The 27,098-nt window shown below is 38.6% G+C and overlaps 1 protein-coding gene across 2 annotated transcripts in view; it reads right to left on the reverse strand.

Annotated features, from left to right (window-relative positions):
• brpf3b (bromodomain and PHD finger containing, 3b) overlaps positions 1–16,953 on the reverse strand; it is a 69,401-nt gene extending 52,448 nt beyond the window's left edge. The window contains exons 1-2 of one of the 2 annotated variants that reach the window (XM_041195608.1): positions 16,699–16,953; positions 7,063–8,458 (exon numbers count right to left, since the gene is read on the reverse strand). In XM_041195608.1, the coding sequence (XP_041051542.1) occupies positions 7,063–8,447 (1,385 nt within the window). In that variant the 5' untranslated portion in view covers positions 8,448–8,458; positions 16,699–16,953. Of the gene's footprint in view, positions 1–7,062; positions 8,459–15,994; positions 16,110–16,698 lie in introns of those variants that run through there. The other variant, XM_041195609.1, reaches the window with a different exon arrangement.
• Positions 16,954–27,098: the final 10,145 nt, after the last annotated feature.

Consider the following 27,098-nt stretch of genomic DNA (forward strand, 5'->3'; position numbering starts at 1 on the left):
CTATCAGACTTTGAACTTCAATCCACAGTTTTCTTGGATTTCCACCCAAAAGTTCTCCCTGCTCCCAAATCCCATGACACAACTAAAAATCACAAAGTGACATGTCCACTCCAAGTTGCAAGGCCTCTCTTGACGATCCTATAATCCTCCTTCTTCAACGCTCCCAGATCCAAGGAACTCTTTTCTAATGCTTCCAGCACCCCTTTCCACAATGCTCCCAGATCGCAGGGTTTCCGTAATGCTAGTCAGTCAGAGTCCCTGATGATTATACTTGACATAATTCACAATAAGCAATGACACATGTTTCAACAAGTATATGCAAATTTCCTCTCCAGGAACGATAACTGTATCCTAATTTTCTGTGAACGTTGAATAAATAGGCAAGGGATTTGCACATGCTATTAATTTGCCAATCATGAATTATTACTCCATGTGGGTGCAATGTTTCTATTCACTCCCACAGAATACAAACAGATCACATTCAGTGCTAAAGTCAATCTGACCTCCAAATGAATCAGGCTCGGGTCAAACAATGAAAAAGCACAATCTCAGGTTCCCTGAAAATGGAGTATAGATAACAATGCTTATGGTAAGATTGTTAGTATCATCCATCGGGCAGTGGTCGGCACGTAACATCTTAGAAGCCCTGTGGGAAAAGGAGAGGGTGGATCCTGTGGGATGGTTCCCCAAGTTGACTGTCAAAGTCATGTGTCAGAATGCCTCATCACCAGAACTTTCCAACAAGCACCAACACATAGCTTGGCTGGTGGTGAGAAAGGCCCTCCCTGTCAGATCCTTCCTACATGCCAGGAGTCTCACCCCCTCTGCACGTTGCCCTCGAGGTGGCTGTGGTGGGGACGAGACCGTTGTTCACCACCTTGTCGATTGTGCCTTTGCAAAAGTCTGGAGAGAGATGCAGTGGTTTCTGTCGAGGTTCATCCCGAGCAGTTCTGTGACACAGGACTCTGTGCTCTACGGGCTGTTCCCAGGGACACACACCAAGGCAAACATCAACTGCAGCTGGAGAATCATCAGTGAAAGATGCTCTTTGGTCTGCCCGAAACTTGTTGGTCTTCCAGTGCAAAGAGTTGTCCCCGACCAAGTGTTGCAGACTGGCACATTCCAAAGTCCAGGACTACGTGCTGAGGGACACACTAAAGCTTGGGGCAGCCGCTGCAAAGGCGCAATGGGGAAGGGTCGCTGTCTAAGACCTTTCTGCCATAGTGCACCAAGGGGCTGGGAACTGTTTAGAGCCCCTCGGCTGTACAGCTCAAAATGAATGTCTGCAAATGATTGTCTGCAAATGATTGTAATATTCACTGATTGTATTGATGCACCTCGTGATACATGTTGTAAAAGTTGAACCTGATTGTACTTTTGTGATGGTGATTTTGAAATGGTTTGGCATGTTCTTCCAGATATTTTTATGAATAAAGTATATTTTTCCAAAAAATAACAAAAAAATTGTTAGTATCAGTATTTCCACCTCTAATACATTGCTGCACAGAAACATGAAGAATTAAGAGTTCAGTGTAGAATTCCTAATAAGTAAACATATTTCAACAAATAATCCTGAAAATGGAACTCCACGATCTGGATAATTAAACCAGATGTACAATATTTGTGCAATACGATGAGAAGCTTGCATTCACAGTTAAATGAAGAATTCTTTGCATCAGAAACTTAGTGAGCAATGAATATTAGAGCTCTATTGGAAAAGCCTCACAACCCATCCTGGTTATTTGCACTGTAAGAAACAATTACTGTTGATGCTTCAACAATGTCTCCATTTGAGGCATAATATCCTGGGGCTTGCAAATAACATATCTGCTCTGACTTCAGGCAGGAATAAAACTGTATCTCAATACCTTGACTCAAATGAACCTAAAAAGCAATTTTAGGCAGGGCATCCCAGACGAGTCCCATGAACTACCTTGTCGGAATGCCAAGTCAAAAACACCTGATCTGCAATGGAAACTTACTATGGACCAGCTCCACACACAAAACTAATTTCAACAGTAGTCCCAATTCTCTGATCCACATTCCCTTAGAAGGGCAGCCCCTCACAGAACACAGGATTACCTATAATCTTACAATTCACAATGGTTCAGATACGTCATTAGATTGTGAAAAATTGAGTTAAGGTCCCAAATATGAACACAGGGGCATAATTGGGCACAAATTCCAAATAAACACATGATTCTAATGATCCAAACATAATAGTTATGAAGTCCTTTACTGTTAGACCTTGGAGCATTTCTATGATATTTGTTGCAGTCCAATGCCAGTTCCTAACCAGTGGCATGAGACCTAATTATCATCCGGAACTACTATGGCATCCTTGCCGGTCATGATGCTGGTAATGTGCTACTGTGTGTAGTGCATCAGAGGCAAAGTACCAAGTTTATGTTTTTGGAGCAAGCATTTTATGCAATGTTTGTACTATTCTATTTTGCCGTTTTTTTTAAAAGCTGTTGACCAATTAATGCAAAGATGACCATCCATGTTGCAGAGATATTTTGTTCATTTTGATTTCTAATCCATTGAGCAAATGAAGCAATGTACAATTGATCAACAATTTTCATTCAATCTAAAAAGCACAGTTTTGCTATTTTCTCAGGCTAAGTATGTAATCTCAGGATTTATTTTATTTTACATTGTTAGGACAAACATATGAGAAACAAAGGTAATTTTGATGTTGTTACTTTCCTGGGTATTCATTGAGTGCCTTCAATTCCAAGAAAACCAAACCTCTGAATTGAATCATCGAACGGTTACAGCTCAGGAGGCAGCCATTCGACTTGTGTCTGTGCCGGCTCAATTCACATAGTTACGATCTCTCACCTTTTCCCCAAAGATTTGCAAATCTCGTCATATAATTATCAAATTCCCTTTCGAAAAACCACCATTGAATATGCCTCCATAATGTTCTACGCAGTGCATTGCAGAAGGGGCGAAGATAGATCTGTTGACACTCAATTCTTGTAATTCTAACCCATTCATGTTGAAAAAGGAGTGAAACACTTATCCCAATTTAAGATGAGAGGGCTGACATAAAAACACAACCATATACTGGTGAAAACTGAAATAGATAATGGTACTTGTCCTGGATTGTTACACAGTGCAGGAGTGTGACACTCCATGCAGCACAGCAATGTCATAACAGTACCTGCATGCACACTCAAAAAAAAAAAAATTCAAGGTTTATACAACAACTTATATTTATGTAGCACCCTTCACATAGAAGAATATCTTCGGCTATTTGCAGCTGAGGAGGTTGATAAAATGTATCTATTCAACCATTTTCTAATGAGTGTTGAAAAGCAAAAGTACACAATTTTAGTCCTATGGTACTTGAGGAACTATTGAAGAATATTGAAAGTTTATCTATGTATCTACAATTATGAATTACTGCTCCTTGGTTGATGGCTGGATTGTGAAACAGACATTTGTAATACCAGGAAGCCACATCTGACTGAAAAATTAAAGGGTGTCAATGAAGGGGGTTTTCCTCAACATCATTCACCCAACATAAGAAACTGCACACTTCCTTCAATTCCAAGAACAGTGACAATTAGGACATTTTTTTCCCTCAACCTTGTTTATATAAATGAAGCATATTTTCACTTCACAGCACCAGCACACACAAAGTATACATGCCATAAGGCAGGATGTGGTCTGTACACAGTAACTCACCCATTCACTACTTTGGGAGGTAGTTGTATTTAATCAAATCAGCAAGACCTAAAAAACGGATAATTCTACTTTCAATAAAAAGTTCTAAACTCCCATCCCCAGAATTCTTGCAGCTGACATAGTTTGAACTAGAATTTAAAATTGCACTTTTCCTCTCAAGTGGATAGGGTACAGAGCAAAGCAAAAAATAAATAACATTTTTGAATTCAACTCCTGGCAATTCTATAAATTACAATGATCTATTTGCTTTGGAGTTTAAGTAATAAAATATGGATTAACATCATAGACATACTAACTTACATAAAGGAACTATCTCAAAAAATCCCCATTTTTCTCTTTCATGGGATACCAGTGAAAGCATGGAATACCAAGATCGGGGTTCTACCAAGGAAACATCCAATATTATAATTAATGAGGCATTTATAACCTTTGCAGTGCCACCATATCTGCTGTCCCAGAGTTCTTTGAAAAACAAACCCTCACCACTCAGCACCTGCTAATTCAGTGTATGTTTACTTTGGTCTGCTGCTGTAGGTGAGCAGATAGAGGCAGGTGGTCACAGAACCCTTCCCATGCAGCATGGCACGCCCAACATCGCTTTTTAAGTTCACCTTTTCTCTCAAATGTCAGATAGCAGTATTGTATTCTGATCAAAAACCTGTTGATATTTATACTTTTTGTCCCTGTGACCATCAATGCAAATTTGGCATAATGACTCAAGAAAAACTAATTTAAGAATTAGTCAAATACACTATTATTATTATACACATTATTATTGTGCCCTTTCTACCTTTGCCACTTAGCAAACCTAGACATTCATGTCACATGGATCAGAATAAAATTAGATTTGTACATGCCAAAAGAGAGAAATGGCATGCAAAACTGAATGAAGTGCCTGTCTATTTAAGGCTGGTGCTTCTACCTTCACTGGCTATGCTGACCAAATACTGGGGCACAAAACATGCAGATTAATAGCAGGTAGCACTTCCACCCATTTTCATGCTCCTCAAATCTTCAATTACTAAACAAAGACAGAAACTATAAATTGAGGGGAGAAACAACACACAAAAAATCGAAACAGCTATAAAGTGAGTAGAATCACTTATATATGCAAAAGATCAAAAGACAGACAATTTCACCACTCGCAGTACACAAGATTGTGAATTCCTATTCATGTTGTATGAACTCCATCAGCTTACTTTTATTGTTACAGCCTCAATTCACACAACAACTTTAGAGTAGGCAGTCTCTCAGTTGGAGCAGATTTTCAACATACATAGGAATAACAAATCAAAATCCTGAAGGTAAGGAAGTTCTAAAAAAGGGAAATAATGTTGCCACCAGCACTAATGTGCCAATATGCCATATGAGAATGGAATTTCATTGGCCAACATACTTTTGCAATGCATGTCTTGTCATATTCTTAAAATTACTCCCATCATATACTTCATAGTATTATATAGCTTAAAATACACTCAAGACAAATTTATAAGTTTGGAAGGCCAAGATCTAATAATTACACTCCTGGGTTTTCTCCACAGTTCAAAAGGAAGAGTTATAAAAAAAAAAATACATGCCACTACTGTACTTCAACATATCTGACTGATATCACAGATAGGCGAGGTAGTCTTGCTGATTTTCCACAAATGATATCACGGATAGGCGAGGTAGTCTTGCTGATTTTCCACAAATATCTTGGCTCCTGCCATTTAAGAATGTCAGCTGGTATTGGTTTTAGGTATGTCATTCAGTGTCAAATTTGGTTTGACAGTGCTCCTGTGAAGCATCTTGGAACATTTTGCTATATCATAAAAGTGTACAATTGTTTTTGTAGCAGACACGGAAGAGTGAAGTCATGTTGCATTGGATATCTGGAAACTGGGCCTTCTAGAAACAGATAACTTCTTGTCTGAGAATATGACCCCAATCTGGCTCAGATTCCATCTGAGTGATTAGAAAAGAAGTGCAAGTACATCTTTCTAGAGATTAACTGGACAGTTTTATGAAAAGACTGAGCTGGTCTGGTCTGGTCTGATGTTTTTAGCAATTAGCATCATCTTAAGTAAAGCACTATACTTACCACCTTAAGTACAAGGTTTTTAAGTTTTTGTCAGCTGCAAAATTAACTGGCATTACAGAGAACATGATCCTGACATTGACAGTCTAACACCTGCAGCTGTCTATACTAATAGCATTATACATACTGAACATATCTGCAGTCTATGACTGCCCCTAATGAGCTGCACTGAATTCTAGCCTGCTACTATTTTATCTTGTTTCTTTTGGGATGATTTCCTTAAATTCAATGCTCAGCAAAAGAGGTGCTCTTCAAAGCAGGTTCCAAGACAGACAATTAAAAAGAATCACTATTCACAGACGGAAACTTCACTCAAGTATCCAGCCACTGAGACTAGAAGCAGAGCACCAGTCCCAGTATTTCTTTAAAAAAGCAGCATCAACTTGATCAGTTCTGGAGACTACAAAATAAATAATGCTGCCCTGATGGTGTCCAAAAACATCTGGAATCCTGTTTTTTGAAGGAGGGAATATTCAAACCACATTTCAGACACTTGGGTAAGCTCTATTTATAGAAAAAGGGGTTTACAGTGCAGGGGGTCCATTTATTTATCTTAAAAAGTCAGATTTTACTCTCCTCCACGCAACCCCCCACATATTAATCAGTGAATGTGCAAGCCTGTGTCAATATCAGTTTGAGCCAGGAGCTATGCAAAGCTACAATCCAGACTGACTTACCATTCAGTTTAGCCTATCCTGTGTGAAGGGATCTTACCTTCCCTTTCCATCGATGACTCAAATAAGATCAGGAACTTACCGTTGAGGGAACTCTAGAGTTTGACTTCCATAACCATGGCATACCAATGCACAATGCCAAACAAATCTGATTTTTTTTAAAAAAAACTGTTTCTCTAAGTTTGATAACATTAAGCTGCAATAGAAAACTGACTACATAAGATCAGAAACCATTTAAAGTGAGTTTTGAAAGATATTTTCAATAACTGAGACTTGTAAAAAGGAACACTGGAAAACCAGTACACAAGTTTGAAGGAAAATAAACTGATGGGCTAAAAAGTGCTTTACCAGTTATATATTTGTCTTTCATGAAGAAGCATTTTCTTCAATTATTTATTACACATACGTACAACAAGTTTCTATATGAAAGGAACTACGAAGGAGAACATGCCTCGAACCACTATACAAAAATATGTTGCAGCTCTAAAACAAAGAATGGAAGCTGTTGCTAAACATCTCAAGAATATAGCTAAACTCAGCATTTCTCTCTCACTATAGTATATTTTGCAGAAGGTATTAATGTATCTTGGCCATCTCTTTAAAAAAAAAACTCACCTGTGAGTAGGTATCTGTGGTACAGTCACTACTGGTACAGCTGCGCGTCGCTCTTCAAGGAAGTTTCTAATTTTTTTAGTTTTCTGTTTAGATTTGACTTTGGTCTTTTTAGGTGATACTTTCTTCGGACTTTCACCATCACCAACATCTTTTTCTTGATCCTCTTCATCTTCCTCAGCCTCATTATCACCCAATGCAAGAATTTTTTTCACTGAACCTGGTGGGGAGTGGATATCACAATACGCAGTTTTTCGGACACTGAAAGTTGTCCCATTGGCACTAGTTTCTCGTACTGGTTCCATCTTCATGTACAAACCAGTCCGTTGAGCACAGGTCACATGGAATGCCGTGTAGCAATTAGCTTTGTGACACTGAATAGATGCTCCAGCACCTTTCTGTTTGCAAATATAGCATACTAACTTCCACCTAGCAGAAGGAATGTTCTCTATGCTGTCTATTGGCTCCAAGAACACAGTATTAGCAAAGCAGACCTCTGGTATCCACAGAGCACAAACTACATGGGCCCATCGGCCATCATCTGTCTGTTTAAAAGCACCACCATTATTTGGACACAAAGCGCAATCGACAGGCCTGGAAGGAGATTGCAGGCAACAGCGGCAAAGCCATTGTCCCTCTGGAATATATGGCACTCCATAGCATTCCTGATGTACAGCAAGATTGCAGATATCACAAAATAAGATCACATTGCTATTCTGACACTCACCATCCATACAAATACAACAAACTGCATCTTCGTCAATTAAAGACTGGGGATCACCTTTATTCCGGCTTTCAAAATAAGATTCCTTTTCCAGTTTGTCCATGAGGCACTCAAATGTCTCCTGGGACACTATACCAAGCACGTCACTCTTACGCTTTTCATTGATCATTTCTAGCCATGCATAATCCTCCTCATCCATATCGTATTCAACTTCACCATCCAGTTCTTCCACTGATTTTTCAATATATCTGTAATATGCTGATGGTAGGGGTGGGGCATCAGGAGGATTATAGTCAATAATTCTAAAAGAAGGTTGAGGTAATTCAACAGATCCCCCAGCTGCATGTTTAGAGGCCGACTCTTTCCTTTTGTCTTTGCAAATTGTTTTTTTAGACTTTGAAGGAAAGAGAGGTTGTTCACTGTTTTCTTTGTTACTATTACATTCTGTTATCTCTTGGGCAGTCAAGTCATCTTCAGTGATAATCTTTAAAGTATCAAATATACTAATTCTGTGCAGTCTCCCATCAATGTCTACCTCAACCATCCTTTGTGCTTGAGCATACGTCAATGTCTCTCTGCTTGGTGAGCATTTAAGTCCATAGGGAGATGGGGAACGACGACCTCCACAGCTATTTCTCATCTTCTTCTGTGGTTTTCGCATCATCTATAGGCAATCTGTGAAGCAGTAACAACTATATCAGAACAGAAGTTTTCATTTAGAGATATCCCCTTGACATTAACATTATTTTTGAAAAATAAATGTACAATAAGATCTTCTGCAGATCTGGTGTACGAAGCAAATCATTCCCCAAACACAAGATAAATTTGAAAGGACATATATACATTTTTTTTATATAGTTTTTTTTCTAGTTTTAGTGTGAACATAGTATATTTCACCTCCATCATCCTGATTTACTGAAATTATAAACTTAAATTTGACAAAAAAAGATTAAATGAAGAAGTTACTTTCAACAAAACCAGAAATATCTGAAGAGCAACTAAACTGGAATTTTGAGCAGTGTAGGAGTATCTCAGGAGATAATTTCCTGGGTACTTTTTTGCATTGCATTTTGTAACAAGCTAGCTAACTTGAACACTGAATGCATTGCAGCATAATGCTACTACTAGAAACTGGTCATGTAGACGGCAGAAAATTCCTCCTCAAACTTTTTAAGACGTTCTTCTTCATTTTCATATCTTTACATATTATGAGACATTCAATGGGATGCCAAATTGCAAACTTTTGCACCATTGCCATCGACACACTTCACTGACTGGTAAAAGGAATGTGTGGTTACACATAAAAGTTAACGTTTTTACCATTTTGGATGATTATTTGCAAAACAGAAAGCATCTCATTTCAATTATTTGCAGACTTCCAAATCTGAAAACAAAAAGGACTTCCAATTTCAAAAGAATGGTACATAGACTTCAGCATCAGCTCATGATCCTAGTATCACAAGAACATAAGAAATACGAGCAGGAATAGGCCATTTGGCCCATCAAACTTGCCCTGCCATTCAACAAGATCATGGCTAATCTGCCCCAGGCCTCAATTCCTCTTTCATGCCAGCTCCTCATAGCCCTCAACTCCCTGATATTTCAAAAATCTATCTACCTCCTCTTTAAATACTTTGTGATCTAGCCTCTACAACTCTCTGGGGTAGAGAATTCCAGACATTCACTACCCTCAGAAAAGAAATTCCATCGCAACTCAGTTTTAAATGAGTGTCCCCTTATTCTGTAATTATGTCCCCTAGTTTGAGATTCCCCCACTAGTGGAAACATCTTCTCAATATCTATCCTGTCAAGACCCTCAGGATCTTGTATGTTTCAATAAAATCACCCATTATTCTTTTAAAATCTAATGAATAAAGACCTAACCTAGTTACCTGTTCTTGTTAAGTCAACCCCTTCATCCCAGGAATGAGGCTAGTGAATCTCTTTTGAACTGTCTCCAATGCCAGTTTACCCTTTAAACATGTGAACCAAAACTGTACAAAGTACTCCAGGTGAGCCTCACCAACACCCTGTACAGTTGTAAGATTTCCCTATTTTTAAACTCCAACCCACAAGCAATACAGACCAAAATTCCATTTGACTTCTTAATTACTTGCTGCACCTACATGCAAACTTTGTGTTTCATGCACAAAAACACCCAGAGCCCTCTGTGCTGCACTTTTTTGGGAGTCTCTCTCCATTTAAATAATAGTCTGCCTTTTGACTCTTCCTACCAAAGTGCATGACCTCACACTTTCCTACATTACATTAAACGCCATCTGCCAAGTTTTCGCCCACTCATTCAACCTATCTATATCCTCTTGCAGATTCCTTATGCCCTCATCACAACATGCCCTCCCACCTATTTTTGTATCGTTGGCAAATTTGGATACATTACAGTCTGCCCCTCCTGCAAGTCATTAATATAGATAGTAAATAATTGAGGCCCTAGGACAGTCACTCTGGATTTCCAAAGTGTGGTATGTTCCTGGAGGAAGAACAGGTACTCTGCAAATTTTAACCTCCAGCTCAATCTCAAGTTTAACACAGGTCTGAGGACCCACCTCTTCTATACGGTTCCAACATATTAGCATTCAATGTATCTAGAGTAAATTAATTTAAAATTGAACATCAGGAGCCAAGTAGTCATCATTATATAGAGGCTTACAATCAAATGTATTAATTAGTTTGTTTTACCTCAAAAAGATGTTCCTCTGAATTCAGAGGAAGCCTTGGAACGAGTGTAGCATTTTGGCTTTTATTTTCTCTTATGTCTGATGACTTTTGCATTCCCCATGAAATTGGGAATGCTGGAGAGGAAGCAATGACAGCAGGGGGCTTTTCTATCCTGCCTAGAGCTTTTTCAGACTTGGCACAAGAACTTCTACAAGTCTTCAAGAAAGCCCCAAGATGATTTTTTTTTTTAAGGTCAGCAGCAGGGACGTGTTTGGTGAAACTGATGCTTTAGGGCTATACTGGGATGAGTTATGGTTTATTGCAAATTATAAAACTTTATTATTTTCTATTTACTGCCCAAAAAAGGAGACAACCGCAACAGAAAAAAATTCTAAGTTTAAAAAACATTAAAGAGCAAACCAAAATTTCAGAAAAAACTACTTGAAAAGGATAGATGAAACCTTCCTCAATAGCTAATTGATAAATTAACTCAAAACAAAATACTGCAGATGCTAGAAATCTGAAATAAAAACAGAAAATGCTGGAAGTACCTATATCAGGCACTATCTACAGAAAGAAAAACAGTTAATGTTCTGAGTATTTCCTGCATTTTCTGTTTTTATTAGTAAATTAAGTGTCTATTGTGCAACTGTACATTAATAAGATCAAAAATACGATGATGTCCAAACTAGTCTCCCTGCCCTGTTAATCTGTCCTCAAAACCCTCATGTTCTATTTGCACTTAGATTATTTGCTGATTTGACCAGTTTAGATTTTGTGGATGTAGAGGTTTAGAAATTACTGTGTTTAAAAGTAGCCTTTTAACTAATAATTCCTAAATCAAAATACAATGATCAAATAGTATGAATTAAAAATGTAAATTAATATGGACATGCATTTATTACTTCATTGCTGACCCCGCTAACTGCAACAAGTGGACCTATATAGCTCATGTGAACAATAAGATTTAGCCACCAGGGTCTCTAGACTCACATGAAGTTATGGCCTGTGGAACTCTCTCAGTAGTAATCAACAACTTCAGGTGTTGAAAAAATTACTGGGAAGTATAGACAACTATAATAAATATCTACTTGAACATTTATCAAATAAATATTTAATCTAACAAACAGATGTGCCCCATTAATGCCCCTTTCCACTGCAATGCATAAAAATGCAAAAACAAAATGATCGGGTTTAATCTTTGATGCAATCTTCACTATTCAGGTTTTCAAATTTGACCGTTGAATGCTGTTCCAAGCCAATCAAGATTTAGCTTTTTACAAGTTTTTCTCATTGCTTCTGGAAGCAGCTTTTTCTGCCAATGGGTAGCTTTTTTGGTGTGATGTTAGTGTTTGGCTCAACATCACAATACATGCACTCAGTTTAGGCCTGCCAGAGACAGTCAATAATGAAAATCCTCAGTACAGGAGTCCTTCTAGCAATATATTTTTAGACAGGTGCTTTAATAAATTAAATCTGCTCACTATGCATCAACTGTTGAGTATTGTGTCATAACTGCACCTGTGATCAGAGTTAGTAAGATACTTCTACACCAAATGCCAAAGTTCTGCATTATTGTTTGTTGTATTCCTAGATAACATCACTTCAATCCTACATTATCACATCTCAAAACTAAAAGTTCATACAATGGTGTCAAAAATACTTCAATACTGAAGATCTTTATTTTTTTCTTGCCAATTTTGTCCCCTACTTTGTAGGCATTGCTTGTGGCAAGGATACGAGCACCCACTATGCTCTTTGCCTGAAAATTCATTATTTGTGTGCACGCCTCAACAGACTATTCAGCCAAATGAATTCTACAACTGAGCTAGATCCGATCTTCTTTCAGCATCCACAGCAGGGGATTGCTGGATAGCAATCAAGAAATAGAATTCAGACCAATTTTCGCCTGACTAACCCAGGGCACTGAGGCCACTGTAGTGCACTTAAAACTTGTGATCAAATAACTCCGTATAGACTGGAGATTGAACCTTATCTGTATAACTTAGCTACACATTCAATAAACTGACTAAGCATCACGGAGCCTTCCCAGAACACATAGCTAAGAGTATGGAGATTTTTTTTTCAACGAACATACTGGAGCACACTAAACTCAAGACTTTCACATTTGTCCAAATTGTATGTTATGAACACATAATTCTTCATTGTTAAACAAATCTGTAAAATTTACACACAATACACTGACATAATAAAGCAATTAACAAAAATTTTGATCATTTCTTGCCTGAAGTGGACAAGAACTTTACAGGTTACAATGAAACAAGATAGAGATTAAAAGTGAAGCACAAGAGACCCAAATAACAACAGAAAATAGAATAAAATGAACGCTCAAGATAAAAAAAAAGGAAATTAAAACTTAGTTCAAGAAAGCATGATCTCAATAGAGACCGGTAACTTTTAAAAAGGAAATCTGAATTCCGAGTTATTAACTGAAAAGACCACGCAAGAAGATTTAAGGAAAGTTTTAAAGGAAAAAGTTTTACTGACAAAAAGAATAAGCACCATTAACTTAACACTATATCTCATAAGCACTTATACTTTAAACCCAAAATTTCTAACAGAACACTTCCCATTCCACTTTTAATTTTAACTAAGAATCCCTTTTTACATTACAGTTCCTTCAGTGTCCATGCAGATTTCCTAGAAACAAAGCAATGTGCTTTTCAGCTCTCATAGGTTTACTAAGGTTTTCTTCCTTTTCCCAGTTATCTTCCCAGGTGAGGGGTTTATTGGAGATTCTCCCACTAGCATCCAGCTAGGTGAATCCTCCAGCCCTACTTCACAACTCACAGCTGAGCATGGGCATCACTCACATCTTTACGTAGTGACTCCAAATCAGAAACACTTTTGGTTCCTGAAAGTTCTCTGCTACTTGTTCCAGCCGCTGGCAGAATCTCTCTCCACCTGTCTCAAAACTGCTGCCAACTTGACTGCCTCACAGATGGTGAAAAAGGTAAATACATACGAAAACAAAAAAAAAAATCTTCCTAGCCCCAACAGCCCATCTTCCTGGCAACTTGACACAAATAGCCCATTCCCACATAGAAATGCAAATTAAATTAAAATTAATTATCATTAATTTTAAACCCATCCTTTGATCCGAAAAGTATATGGATACTTTAAAACTTTTGTTTACCAGGTACCTTCTTTGATCTGGCGAAATTACATGAATAATTTAATCCCCACCCACTCCAGTTTAAACCATAACTTCAAACCCACTTTGAGAGAAGCTTACAGGCAACCTATCTCCTCAATACCTCACACCACCATCCCAGCATTACAAGAGGGCTGTTGCCCCTTTAATCTACAACTCCAGGCCAATCTAATAAGCTATCCAGACTTTCTTGCATCAATCCTACATTTAAAAATAATAATTTCCAAACTAAAAAACATATAATATGCAATTGTAACAAAAGTAGTTACTTCTGTTTACTGTAGGGCAAAACACGTTCCAACAACAACTAGCGTATGCGCTGGCATGAACAATCCTCAGCTCAGCTCATGGTTTCTCAAGTTTTAACTTCAGAATTGGGTAATAATGATGCTTTAAAACCTTCTTCCTCATTGAAAATTATCTATATTTGAAATACATACATTTCTGTGAGAATGAGAAATAATTAGGAAGTTGCAATGTGTAATAGTTCTCACAGCTCCCAATCCGTTCAAAAAATTGTAACATAAGTAAAATTTACCTATCAAAGTTTTAAACACAGAAGATGATACTGGAATGCAAAATTCATATTAAAGACTTTGCATTGTATGTACATGTTACATCATATTAAATCACTAAGTTAATAAAGTTGTAATCACATTTTTCTAGTTTAAAATGTAATTTCCACATTGAATGAAAGTTTTCTCTCCTCTAACATTTACCAAACATATGGTCACAAGCAGCTACCGGCTGATTAATCATTGTTTTACAGACAGCTCATCATAACAAATTTTAACAATTTTTTACTTCTCCCTACCTAAAAAAACTGAAACTGAACATGTCATAGATAAGATCAGACTGAAAGGCAAGCAGAAATTCTCAGTACTTTTACACTTCTAATAATCGGAACCAAATAGAAGCCTGAGCAGAAAGCAAAGGGGGAATGTTTTTGTTGTTGCACCCACAAAATGTACCTGTACTGGCTTTTATGATCTGACAAGAATATATTAAAATCATTAACACCATAAATCAATTATTGAATTGTGAATTTCTACCCCTTTGTTTCCACACATGTCCCATTAAAAAAATAGAACAACTATATCTGGAATACTAGAGATAATGTGTTGATGTAGGAAACATGTAGAAAGGCAAATGCATTACATGATTATTTTATTGCAAATGGCCTCTCCCAAGATAAAGTTCAGTTATAGCCCATAGCCTATGAGGTACATAAATAATTCAATGTTACATTTAAAACACAGACAACACATCCCCATAGGGAATTACTGTATGGGATGTTATTGTTTTTATAACTTGGGAAGTAACATTTGCACCTCAGCTCACACCCCTTGTTCTAGAAATGTTATCACTGGATCTGATCCACATTTCAAATTTAAAGGATTTACTTCCTATCAAAAATTTTCAAGAGTGTCATATACTGCTATATGTACAGGATGTCCACACAATTCAGTTAAGTGTATTCACAAGTTATTAAAAACCAAACAAAAACAAAGAATGCTGGAAAAACTCAGCAGGTCTAGCAGCATCTGTGGAGAGAGAGAGAGAAAGTGAGTTAACATTTCGAGTCCGTATGACCCTTCTTCAACTGAGTTCTTCCAGCACTGTGTTTTCGTTTCTGATGTACAGAATCTGCAGTATTTTGCTTTTGTATTAAAAACCAAATCTGTAATAAGACACTAATTTTAAATCAGATCAAAAGAAATGTAATTCTGTAAACGGTTAATGACATAAATGCTGTTCATTGAGAGCAACAGGCACATAAAGCTTCAATTTAAAAAGAGTTTGGAATGGCTTTATATTATTTAGAATGTCTTCTACGATACATTGGTTTCCGTCAATGCAAATCACCAGTAAGATCCAGTTGTTTGTGACATCTGTAATACGTGGATTCTTTTTCCGATTTACAACTTGAAATTTACTTGGGGCCAATACCCAAGGTGGTTAATTCTCACTAAGTTATCCAGGATACAAGTGACTTCCATATAGATACGAGTGTTGTGTATGTTCTAAATTCACTAACAAGAATGCCTGTTGTTTACCTCGTTACAAACATTCAATAAAAAGAAATAAAAGATGCCAATGCCAAAGCGTTCAAGACATCACAAGTCCTCCGTAGTGAAACACTGCGGGAAAGCGGGCACCCGATATAAATCAGTGTACCACTAAACGCGTCCTGTGAATGTATATTATATAATAGTGGTGTACTTTATTCCAAAAGTTAAACCCCGTTGTCATATTACTAAGTGCTATACATTGTTGACGTGGCCTGAGGTCCCAAGCTGAGTCCTTTGTCCTCCTATTGCACTGGCTCGCGGTCTGACACCAAGAAACTGGATACTCACGCCAGCTCAGCTGTTCGATGACGTCGAGGACACCGGGGGTCAAAAGGTGGCTGACGTCACTGCAGCAAATCATTTTCCCGGGCGTATTTGAATTTACCTCCTGTCGGCACGAGCCGCCCACCCAGGCCGCCATAAAACACACCAATGTACCTCTCCCCCACCCCCACCCACACTATCCATCTGAAATCATGATTCACAAAGCCCAGTCTCCACTCCGACGTCGACCCACCCCCCCACCAAGAATTTTCCAGAATTTCTCTCTTCAATATTCCAGCGCCCCTCCCCCCCAAAAAAACACTAGGCAACAGCTCAACCGATCCTGCTAACGGATGCCGACCGGCGCGCGGATGATGGATAGCAGCGTCAGCCAATGGACGCCGGCGATCGCATCGGCCCGGCGCCAATCAAGACAGGGACTATTCTCCGCTGACCAATCGGCACGGCGCGAGGGCAGGACATGTTACGCCTCCTCCCCCCCCCCCCCCCCAAGGTTCGGTTGGACGGAGAGAATTTACTGTAGAACAAGATGGCGGCTATTTCCACAACAAGCGACCCCCAACGCATATTAATTACAGACCTCTAACGGCTGACCCGAGTGCGTTTCACTCGCCGGCGGCCAGCGCAACACCAAAGCTCACGGCTTCACTTTCCAACCCGCAGGCAAAAAGGACAAACGCGTAAATAAAAAAACCCCGGCCATTTACCTTGTATGTAATCCGAGCAAAGTCGGAGAGACAGAGAAAAACACCCTCCGGGACACAATAATTACTAATGGCACCAAAAACGCCTGGTATCTGCCGTTCGGTGACCGCTGTTCAACGCTTAATATGCCGTCCTCTTGGTTCGGAGCGCTTCATAGTGCGCCCGTGGATGTCTCAGGACGACAAAGACGGACTTTTAATGGAGATTTTAGTGCGAGGAAGAGTACGTAAGATAGCGGTAGAAACGCGAACCCTTTGCCGCTGGTAGAGGGGGGGGGGGAGGTGGGGGAGGGGAAGGGGGAAAGAGAAAAAAAAGCTCTTTTCAATCACAGGCCGGACACGCCCCTGCGCATGACCCGAGCAATCGCGGAAACCCCGTGCAGCAGCAGCAGAAGCTGCTCAGGAGGAGCCGAAAGCGGGAGGGAAAGTGGCGGTTGGGGCGGTGGCGGGGCATTTCGCTGGCTGCAGAGCCCAGGCTGTCCGAGGGCTGCCTGCCTCCCTCCTTTCCGTCCCTTCAACGCAACACCCCAACCTCCGGGCTGAGATGACTGACTGCCCGTCCCTGCCAGAGGAGCTATGAATCCCATTGCAAGTGCTAGCTCGGCTTCGAATAACGGGTACCCCCTCACTGCACAAACCCTCTTAAAAAAAAAAGTGGTGCTTTCAATCTCTTCTGGTAGTCCTCATAACTAATGTTAGTAGCAAGAATGATGCAGAATAAAACACCCCCAGTTAAAACCCAAGGAGCTGTTTCCAAGGCCTGAAGAAGTTGTTGAATATCCAATTCCAGGGATTGCCACACCCCTTGCATCCACGAGGACATCACAGGAATGTGCAGCAAAATAATATCGAAATATCAACTATGGATTACATATTTTATCTTTGTCTTCAAATGTTTATGCTATATCCCATCCTGCCCGCCGTGGGTGTGTTTAGCGTTTTCGATTGAAGACTAACACTTGAATAAATCGTGTTTTGCCGCTTATTGCCACTTGAAATGTGCTCGAGGGACAGCAAGTTACCTAAATGCACGCTACTAATTGTTGAGGGCAGGGAGTGACTCTTTTGCCTGGCTCCCTCCAAAATTGTTCTCGACGGAAATAGATCGTGGTTAGCTATGGGGATAAATGGTGCAATAAGTTTGATCGGCCTCACGGCTTCAGGTCGAAACGTATAAATGTACACTGCACAAGTTGCTACTGATCGGACTAGAGCGAGAATTTAACCGAACAACGATAATGAACAGATCTTCAACATTTAAAAAAAACTGTTGCAACTATTCATGAACAAGGCGCGGGATATCGAGCTATATGATTACAATTGGCCAATGAGAGTATTACAGGATGACACTCACGTGATTTCTATCGTCCAATAAGCTAACACAAAAATGCCATTGGCCGTACTGGATTTAAAGGTCTAAAAATACCAAAGTCTAGAAGTTGAATATACCTGGCTATTTCAGAAACTGTGCTAGCTTTTCAAACTGCTATTTTCGGGATTTGTGTTCAGTGCATTCATGTAACTGTCTATTTAAACTTTTGGGTCTATCAAAATTCTGTGGATGATAAAAGAAATGTTGCTTTGTTAGTTGAAACGGACGTCACTACATACAGCATTGCCATATAACCTGGTAACTCATTAGACTAGCCCATTGTTCCTATCAAGCTGCCACGTTATTGCAGGTAACCTGTTGATGAGTTAAAGATTATTACACATAATCTACCTCATGTCAGTCAGTATACTTGACGTTTGCATGTACAGAACACATACTGGAGTTCAGACACATACTTTCAACATTTTTTGCTTTTCAATCTCATTCATTTTCAATAAAATTAGATATATGCAATCATTCTTTAAAATTCACTTGACATTTACTATACTTTGCCTCAAGCACCTTAGAAAATATGTTAAACCATAGTTTAAATACTTACGTGTACTAAGTTCCATTATGCCTAAGGAACTATTCATGAAATGTGGTTGCTCTATCACGGTAGTAATGTGTCCCTTGTATTCAACAATGAAGGGTGAAGGGAGCATGGTAGATGGACACTTTGATAACTATGAAAGCTATTATGTGACAGACAGTGCCTACCATAAACCTCACAATCTCATTATGGGCAGAGAGATTTCTCCTGCTCATCCATTTGATGTTGCCATACTTCTATCTCACATCTTATTACCACACTAGTACTATGTCACCTTCACTGTTCTCACTATACACAATTTCTTTCTGTTGATAGCCATGGTTTTCCAAGGGTCAGTGACAATGCTGCACTGCACTGCTTCAGGTGAATCTGTTGCAGTGCTTTTTTGTGCACCTTCTGCCATTCACCAGTTCTCTATAAAGGCTCTGGTACCTAAAAATGAGGGGCTAATTCTGGTGAAGTACAACACAGCAGTACATGCATGCTAAACAGTGGAGGCAGCATGCTTATAGACAGAGTTGAGCGATTCCACAACCAACACATCAGATCAAAAGATCTGGAGTTCTGCCACATACCAGTCATGAATAAACTAACAGGATGAATATCCCCATCCTGAACAATTGCTGGGACCAGAACAAGAGCAAAATAGAAGGCCAAAAGTGCTGAATGGATGATCCATCTTGACCTCCTCCTGAGGCCCCAGTATCATAATTCAAATTCAATTCACTCCACATGATATCAAGAAACGACTGAGCGCACTGAATACAGCTAAAGCTGATGATCCCAAGAACATTCTGGCTATAGTACTGAGGACTTTTGCTCCAGAACTAGCCACACCTTTAGCCAAGCTATTCCAGTACAGCTGCAACACTGACATCTACCCAACAAAGTGGATAATTGCCCAGGTATGTCCTGGCCACAAAAATAAAACAAACCAAATACAATTAACTCCATCAGCTACTCTCAATCATCAGTACAATGATGGAAAGAGTCAATGGCAGTGCTATTAATTGAAACTTACACAAACACATGACTTAGAGCAGGAGTAGGCCCTTCAGCCTGCTCCACACCAATGATCTGTTCACCGATGCTCATTTGAGTTCTGCCAGGACAACTCAGCTCTAGAAATTGTCACAAAAGTATAATAATTCTCATAATAATTGTGATTTATTGTGAAAGTAGGTTAATAGTGGGGTTTGGATAGTTTCTTTTAATTGAATTGGAGACAGGTGATCTGGAGGCTTTAACTCATCAGAAGAAGCTAGGTTTGAAATGCTAAATATGTAAACATGGCTGAAGTTTTAGAATGTGAGGTGAGGAGAATTTGCATTTTTAGATAAATTGGGATAGTTTGAATTTCAAAGAGAAGCTTGTGTTTGTTTTTCCCAAAGGTTACTGATAACATTAGCACCATGCAATGATTTATATTATGAGAAAAGTAAAGTTCCAAAAACTTATGGGAACAATGGAATTTGCATTAAAAGGGAGAAACATGTATAAAGGAAATTGAGGTTATGTGTGAGATGAGGTATTGTGAGGTCTACCAGATGTGTGAAAAGCCTCCAGTAGTTATGCATTAAGCTGCTGTCTACAGAAAACAAAGCTGGGAAAAGCCACTTTGAATTCTACTGACCAGGATATTGTGTTGATTTGCCTGGATCTGTTTAAATCATTTTTTTATGGTTGCCTTAATAGGGGTGGAAGCCAGATTAATTAGGGGTTTTAGGACTAATTAAGGGTTGTAGTAGTAATTTGTAGACCAATGTATGTGCTTGAAATATTTTCTTTTGCAAATAAATCTTTAATTTAGTTTTGTAAAAAATCTCAAGAGTCTTGGTTGACTTACTACTGAATTCAGGACACATCTTGAAATAAATACAAATTACAAAATCGCTGTGACCATGTGATCAAGTTTCCCTCATGGATTTGATTCACCTGGCACACATAATCTGCCATATCATAACACATTGGGGGCTTTTTGCGGGATATTTGAAATTCCTTGATTGGTTTGGAGTTGGTGAATAATAAGGTTATGGTACGAGAAGCGTTTGGAATTCAGGATTGGTGTAAGGGTTTTTTTTAAAGTGGTGAGACTACACAATGGCTGTATTCATGCCTAAAACATTTTTGGAAGTAGAAGATATAACTCTGATTGGGTTACAAAAAGTATCTAAGGATGAGTTGAGAGTTGGCAGATAAGTTGCAGTTGAGGTTACCTGTGGGGGCAAAGAAAGCAGACATAGTTGAAGTGATAGCACAGCATTTAAAGTTGGAAGTGATACCTGCCACTAGTCACAGCTGGAGGTAGTGAGACTTCAGTTAGAAATGAAGAGGCTTGAATTTGGACAAGCAAAGGAACTGAAAAAACTTGAATTGGAAGCAAAAGAAAAAGAATTGGAAATGAAAAACTGGAACTAGAGGCAGCAGAAAAAGAAAGGGAAAAAGAGATTATTTCAAAAAGAAATGGTAATCTGAAAACTTGATCTCCAGAGGGAGAAGTTAGCAATGGAAGAGAGAGAGAAGGAAAGAGACAGAGAATACCGACTTAAAAAGCTGGACTTTAAAAAAGGGACATAAGATGCTGAGAAAAGTTATGATGATTAAAAATACTTTAAGCTAAAACCCAGTTGGGAGATGTGTAAATTTGTGCAAGATCTTTCGAAGTTTGAAGAAAGAGATTGGGAGATGTTGTTTATTTCATTTGAGTAGATAGCTAAACAGATGGAATGGCCACAAGAAAACTGGACACTGTTGTTACAATCTAGGTTAGTGGGGACAGCACATGAGGTTTATTCTTCACTGTCAGAAGAAATGTCATTGGACTATGAGATAGTTTTTAAAAAAGGCTATTTTGAGTGCATATGGGTTGGTTCCAGCAGCATACAGGTGGAAATTTAGGAAACAGCCTGGGCAAACTTATATTGAGTTTTAGAGAATAAAACAAAGTAATTTGGACAGGTGGATATGAGCAATGAAGATAGAGATGACATATGCAGCTCTTAGAGAGATCATTCTTTTGGAATAATTTAAAGATTCAATCCCAACGTAGTGAGAACTGATGTGGAGAAATAGAGGATTAAAACAGTAAGACAAGCAGCAGAGATAGCTGATCATTATGAGTTAGTTCCCAGAGCTAAACCTGTATTTCATCACTCTTTTAAATAGAGAAGGATAGAAAGGGGGAAGGTGAAATGAAGTTGGTTAGTCAGGGAAGAGAAGCAGTAGGTAGAAATTCCCAGGAAGCTTTTTCTCAGACTAAAAAGGAAGGTGCAGGGAGTAGAGGTGACACTCAAAAATTGAGGTGTTTTCATGGTAATAAAGTGAGGCACACAAAGTCAGATTGTTGGTAATTACAGTGTAAATCTGTTAGAATTATTGGGATGCAGAAAGGTTATGGAAGTAAAAGTACTGTGGGTTCTGAGGTTCAGGCACGGGAAAAACCAGTGGTTTGTGTACAGGTAAAACAGGGAGAATCAGTGATGGGTAAAGATGTGGGAATGTGTACGCAATTTACCCAAGGAGGTCCTGACGACCAGGTTCCAGAAATGTTTAAAGATTTTGTATGAGAAGGGGAAGTCTTTCCATGTGTAGAGGGTAGAGTAGATAAAGATATTAAAATTTTAAGAGACACAGAGGCTAGTCAACCCTTAATATTGTGGGATAGTGATATTTGTTGTTCAGAGGGTATATTGCAGGAACAGTGATATTAATGGTTCATGGAGATGCTAAACCTATTCCATTGTGGAAGGTAAATTTAAAGAGTAAGTAGAAAACAGGTGAGTTGATTGTTGGAGTAGTGGAAAAATTGCCCATTGCAGAGGTTCAATTTGTTTTATGTAATGATACAGCTGGGTCACAGATGTGGGTGATGCCTATGGTAGTTAAGCAGCCTGTAGAGGTACTTTCAACAGAAGTAGTTGCAGAAAGAGCATCCTGGATTGTTTCCAGATTGTGTGGTAACAAGATCACAAGCTCACAGGTTGAAACAGGAAGGAGGGGAAGTTAAAAGGCAGGGAAAAGGTGTTGAAATCCAATTAGCTGTTAAGATTGTTCAGAAAGAAAGAGTGGAAGATAATGCAGCTGAGGTATTTAGCTTCATGCAGTTGGTAGAGTTACAGAAAAAGGATCCACAAATAAAACGGTTATATCAAACAGCTTACTCAGAAACAGAGGCAGAGTGTATTCCAGAATGTTATTACCTTAAGGTTAATGTGTTAATGAGAAAATGGCAGCTGTATCAAGTTTCAGCAGATGAAAACTGGAGGGAAGTACCATTTGGATATAGAAATGAGATCCTGAGAATAGCTCATGAAATTCCAATGGGGCGACATTTAGGAATTAGAAAGACATAGGCGAAAATACAAAACATTTTTGTTGACCTGGATTGCATAGTGATGTAGTTAAATTCCATAGAACATGTCACACATGTCAGATGATAGGGAAACTACAAGCAGTGATTAAGCTGGCACCTTTAATTCCAGTCCAGGCATTTGAAGAACCTTTTACTAGGACCATGATTGATTGTGTAGGACCCCTCTCTAAGACTACAAGTGGAAATCAGTACTTACTGACAATGGATGTGTCTACAAGGTTTCCTGAAGTGACACCTTTGAGAAATATTACAACAAAGAGAATTGTGGAAGAGTTAACTAAATTTTTTACAAGATATGGTTTACCTAAGGAAATACAATCAGATCAGTGTTCAAATTTTATATCACAGCTGTCTAAGGAAGTAATGAACAGTTTTGGAATAAAACAGTTTAAGTCAACAGCTTACCATCCTGAATCACAAGGGGTTTTGGAAAGATGGCATCAAACTTTAAAAACCATGATGAGGGCATATAGTCGGGACTATCCACAGGATTGGGATGGGGAATTCCATTCTCATTATTTGCTATTAGGGATGCTCCTAATGCAAATATTTAGTCCTTTTGAATTACTTAATGGTCATGAAGTAAAGGGACCACTGAAATTGATTCATGAGAAATTGGTAGGTCAAAATTCAGAAACTACTCTCTTGGATTATGTATCAAACTTCAGAGAAAGATTGGACAGAGCATGAATTAGCTAGGGAACATTTAAAGATATCACAGCAAGCGATGAAAGTGAAGGCAGATGGGAAAGGTACAACTCATAGTTTTGTTACTGGGGAAAAGGTGTTAGTTTGATCACCAGTTAAAGGCAAGGTTTAATGGGCCTTACAGGATTGAAAAGAAGCTGTGAAGTAAATTATTTAATAAATACTCCAGATAGAAGAAAGAAGCAGAGGATGTGTCATGTAAATATGCTTAAAAAGTACTTTGGCAGGGAAGAAGACCAAAAGGAGGTATTAATGGTAGTAGATAAGGAGAAGAGGTACAAATGAAGGATTCTGAAAGTGATTTTCCTCTAATCAAATTGGATAATGAGGTGGCACTTGAAAATTTAAATGAACTATTGAGTTACCTTCCAGACAAGTGTCAAAGTGATTTGGAGAAGCTATTGCAGTTACACAAAGCTATTTTTGGGAATAAGCTGGGGAGGACAAATTTAACTACACATGATGTGAGTGTAGAAGTTTCATCTTCGATAAGGAAACATCCTTATAGATTAAATCCAACAAAGTTATCACACGTACAGAAAGAAATTGAATTTATACTTCAAAATGACATCATTGAGTCTAGCTGCAGTAACTGGACTTCATCTATTGTGATGGTACTGAAACTGGATAGAACACAAAGACTGTGTGTGTACTATTGAAAGGTGAATGCAGTGACAAAAGCAGATTCATTTCCTATACCATGGTTGGAAAATTGAATTGAGAAAGTGGGGCACTCAAAGTTTATCACAAAGATTGACTTGCTGAGAGAATATTGGCAAGTACTGTTATCGGAGTGAGCAAAGGAAATAATCGCTTTTATAATGCCAGATGGACAATATCAAATCATGTCATTTGGTATGACAAATGCACCTGCAACATTTCAAAGACTGAGAAACTAAGGAATTGCAGGATTGAGCAATTGGGCTGTTTATATTGATGACCTGATAGTTTTCAGTCAAAGGTGGGAGGAGCATTTACAACATTTGGAAGAATTATTTAGTCAACTACAAGGAGCTAATTTGGTGATGAACTTGGCTAAAAGTGAATTTGCAAAAGCACAAGTTACATATCTAGTCCATACCGTTGGACATGGTAAGGTGGCTCCGAGAGATGTGAAAGTCTAAGCTGTTGTGAATTTCCCATGCCTACAACAAACAAGAAGCTTTGAGATTTCTGGGCATGAGTGGGTTTTACTGGAAATTTGTACCAAATTTTAGCAGTGTTGTTGCTCCATTGACTCAACTACTAAAAAAGAACAAGAACTTTCAATGGACACAGGAGTGTCAGAAGGCATTTGACAGTTTAAAAACTGTATTGGCTATGACATCAGTTTTGACAGTACCCAAATATGCCGAGCAATTTAGGTTGGCTATTGATGCAAGCGATATAGGCAATGGGGCCGTACGGTTGCAAGATGAAGAAACTGGAATTGAGAAACCGATAGGGTATTTTTCACGGAAGTTGAATGTACAACAGAGAAGATATTCAATATTTGAAAAGGAGACTCTGGGTCTAATGTTAGCATTGCAGCATTTTGAGAGTTACATTGCAAACAATTAATCAGGTACAATTCTTTAAACAGACAACAATCCTTTTAAATTTCTGGACAAATTTCGAAACAACGTGCAAGGCTATTCAGATGGAGTTTATTACTACAACCATTTAACCTATAGATTATACATGTGGCTAGACAAGAAGATCTAATTGCAGGTGTATTATTGAGAGTTCAAAGCTCAAAGGAAAATTGGACATTTAAAACCTGGACACTGGACTGAAGTAATTTCTGTTGATACCAAGGACTTGTACATATATTGTTATGTTAATGCATGCATCTGGTAATGTAATAGTGTGAGTATATAGATAAGTATAGGAGGTAGTGTAAGATGGGTTAAGAAAATGAAGCTGTCTTTAAATTATGAGAACAAAAACAAAAATACCTGGAAAAGCTCAGCAGATTTGACAGCATCTGTGGAGAGGGATACAGTTGACGTTTCGAGTCTGTAGTTACATAGTTACGGACTCAAAACATCGACTGTATCCATCTCCACAGATGCTGTCAGACCTGCTGAGCTTTTCCAGGTATTTTTGTTTTTGTTCTAGATTTCCAGCATCCGCAGTATTTTGCTTTTAAATTATGAGAGTTCATTTTCCCGTAAGGAGGGGGCTGTCGCAAAAGTATAATAATTGTCATAATATTATTGTGATTTATTGTAAAAGTAGCTTAGCAATAGGGTTTGGATAGTTTGTGTGTGTGTGTATGTGTATGGGATTTAATTAAGTTAGAAACAGTTGATCTGGAGGCTTTGGCTCGTCAAAAGAAAGTAGGTTTGAAATGCTAAATGCATTAACATGGCTGAAGTTTTAGAATGTGAGGTGAAGACAATTTGCATTTTTTGATAAATCAGGGTAGTTTGAATTTCAAAGAGATGTTAGCATGTTACAACTAGCCAGAGAAGCTAGGCCAAGCAGTGTGTTTGTTTTTCCCAAATGATAACATTAGTACCATGCAATGATTTATATTATGAGAGAAGTAAAGTTCCAAAGGCACATGGGAGCAATGGAATTTGCATCAAAAGTAAGAAACATGTATAAGGGAGATTGAGGCTATGTGTTAGAGGAGGAATTGTGAGATCTGCCAGAAGTGTGAAAAGCCTCCAGTAGTTGTGCATTAAGCTGTTGTCTACAGAAACCAAAGCTGGGAAAAGCCATTTTGAATTCTACTGTCCAGGGTATTGTGTTGACTTGCCTGGATCTGTTTAAATCTATTTTTTACTGATGCCTTAGAAGTTTTGCGAGTTTTTATAGTAGTAATTTGTACACCTATGCATGTGCTTGAAATCTTTTCTTTTGTTAATAAATGTTTATTTTCGTAAAAAATCTCTAGTGTCTTGGTGCCATCTATATGATGCATTATGGCAACTCACCAAGGCTTCTTTGACAGTACCTCCTCAATCTGTGATCTCTACCATGTAGAAAGACAGGGCAGTGGGTGCATCAGAACACCACAACCAAGGCATTGCTCTCCAAACCACACACTGTCCTGACTTGGAAGTACATTGCCATTCCTTCATCATTGCTAGATCCAAATCCTGGAAACAGTGCTGTGGGAGTACCTTCCCCACACAATCTTCAGAGGTTCAAGGAGATGGCTCACCACCCTTGACCTGAAACTTTAACTCTGTTTCTCTCTCCACGGAGTTCTACTGAGTATTTCCAATATTTTCTTATTTCCACTTTCCAGCATCCACAATATTTTGCCTTTGTATGGCTCACCCCCTCCTTCTCAAGGGCAATTAGGGACAAGTAATAAATGTTGATCTTGCCAATGATGCCCACATCTCATGAATGAATATATTTTAAAAAGTTAATTAACATACATCATCCATCATAATAATATA

This window comes from Carcharodon carcharias, chromosome 9 (genome assembly GCF_017639515.1).
Source record: "Carcharodon carcharias isolate sCarCar2 chromosome 9, sCarCar2.pri, whole genome shotgun sequence".
Classification (NCBI taxonomy): Eukaryota; Metazoa; Chordata; class Chondrichthyes; order Lamniformes; family Lamnidae; genus Carcharodon; species Carcharodon carcharias.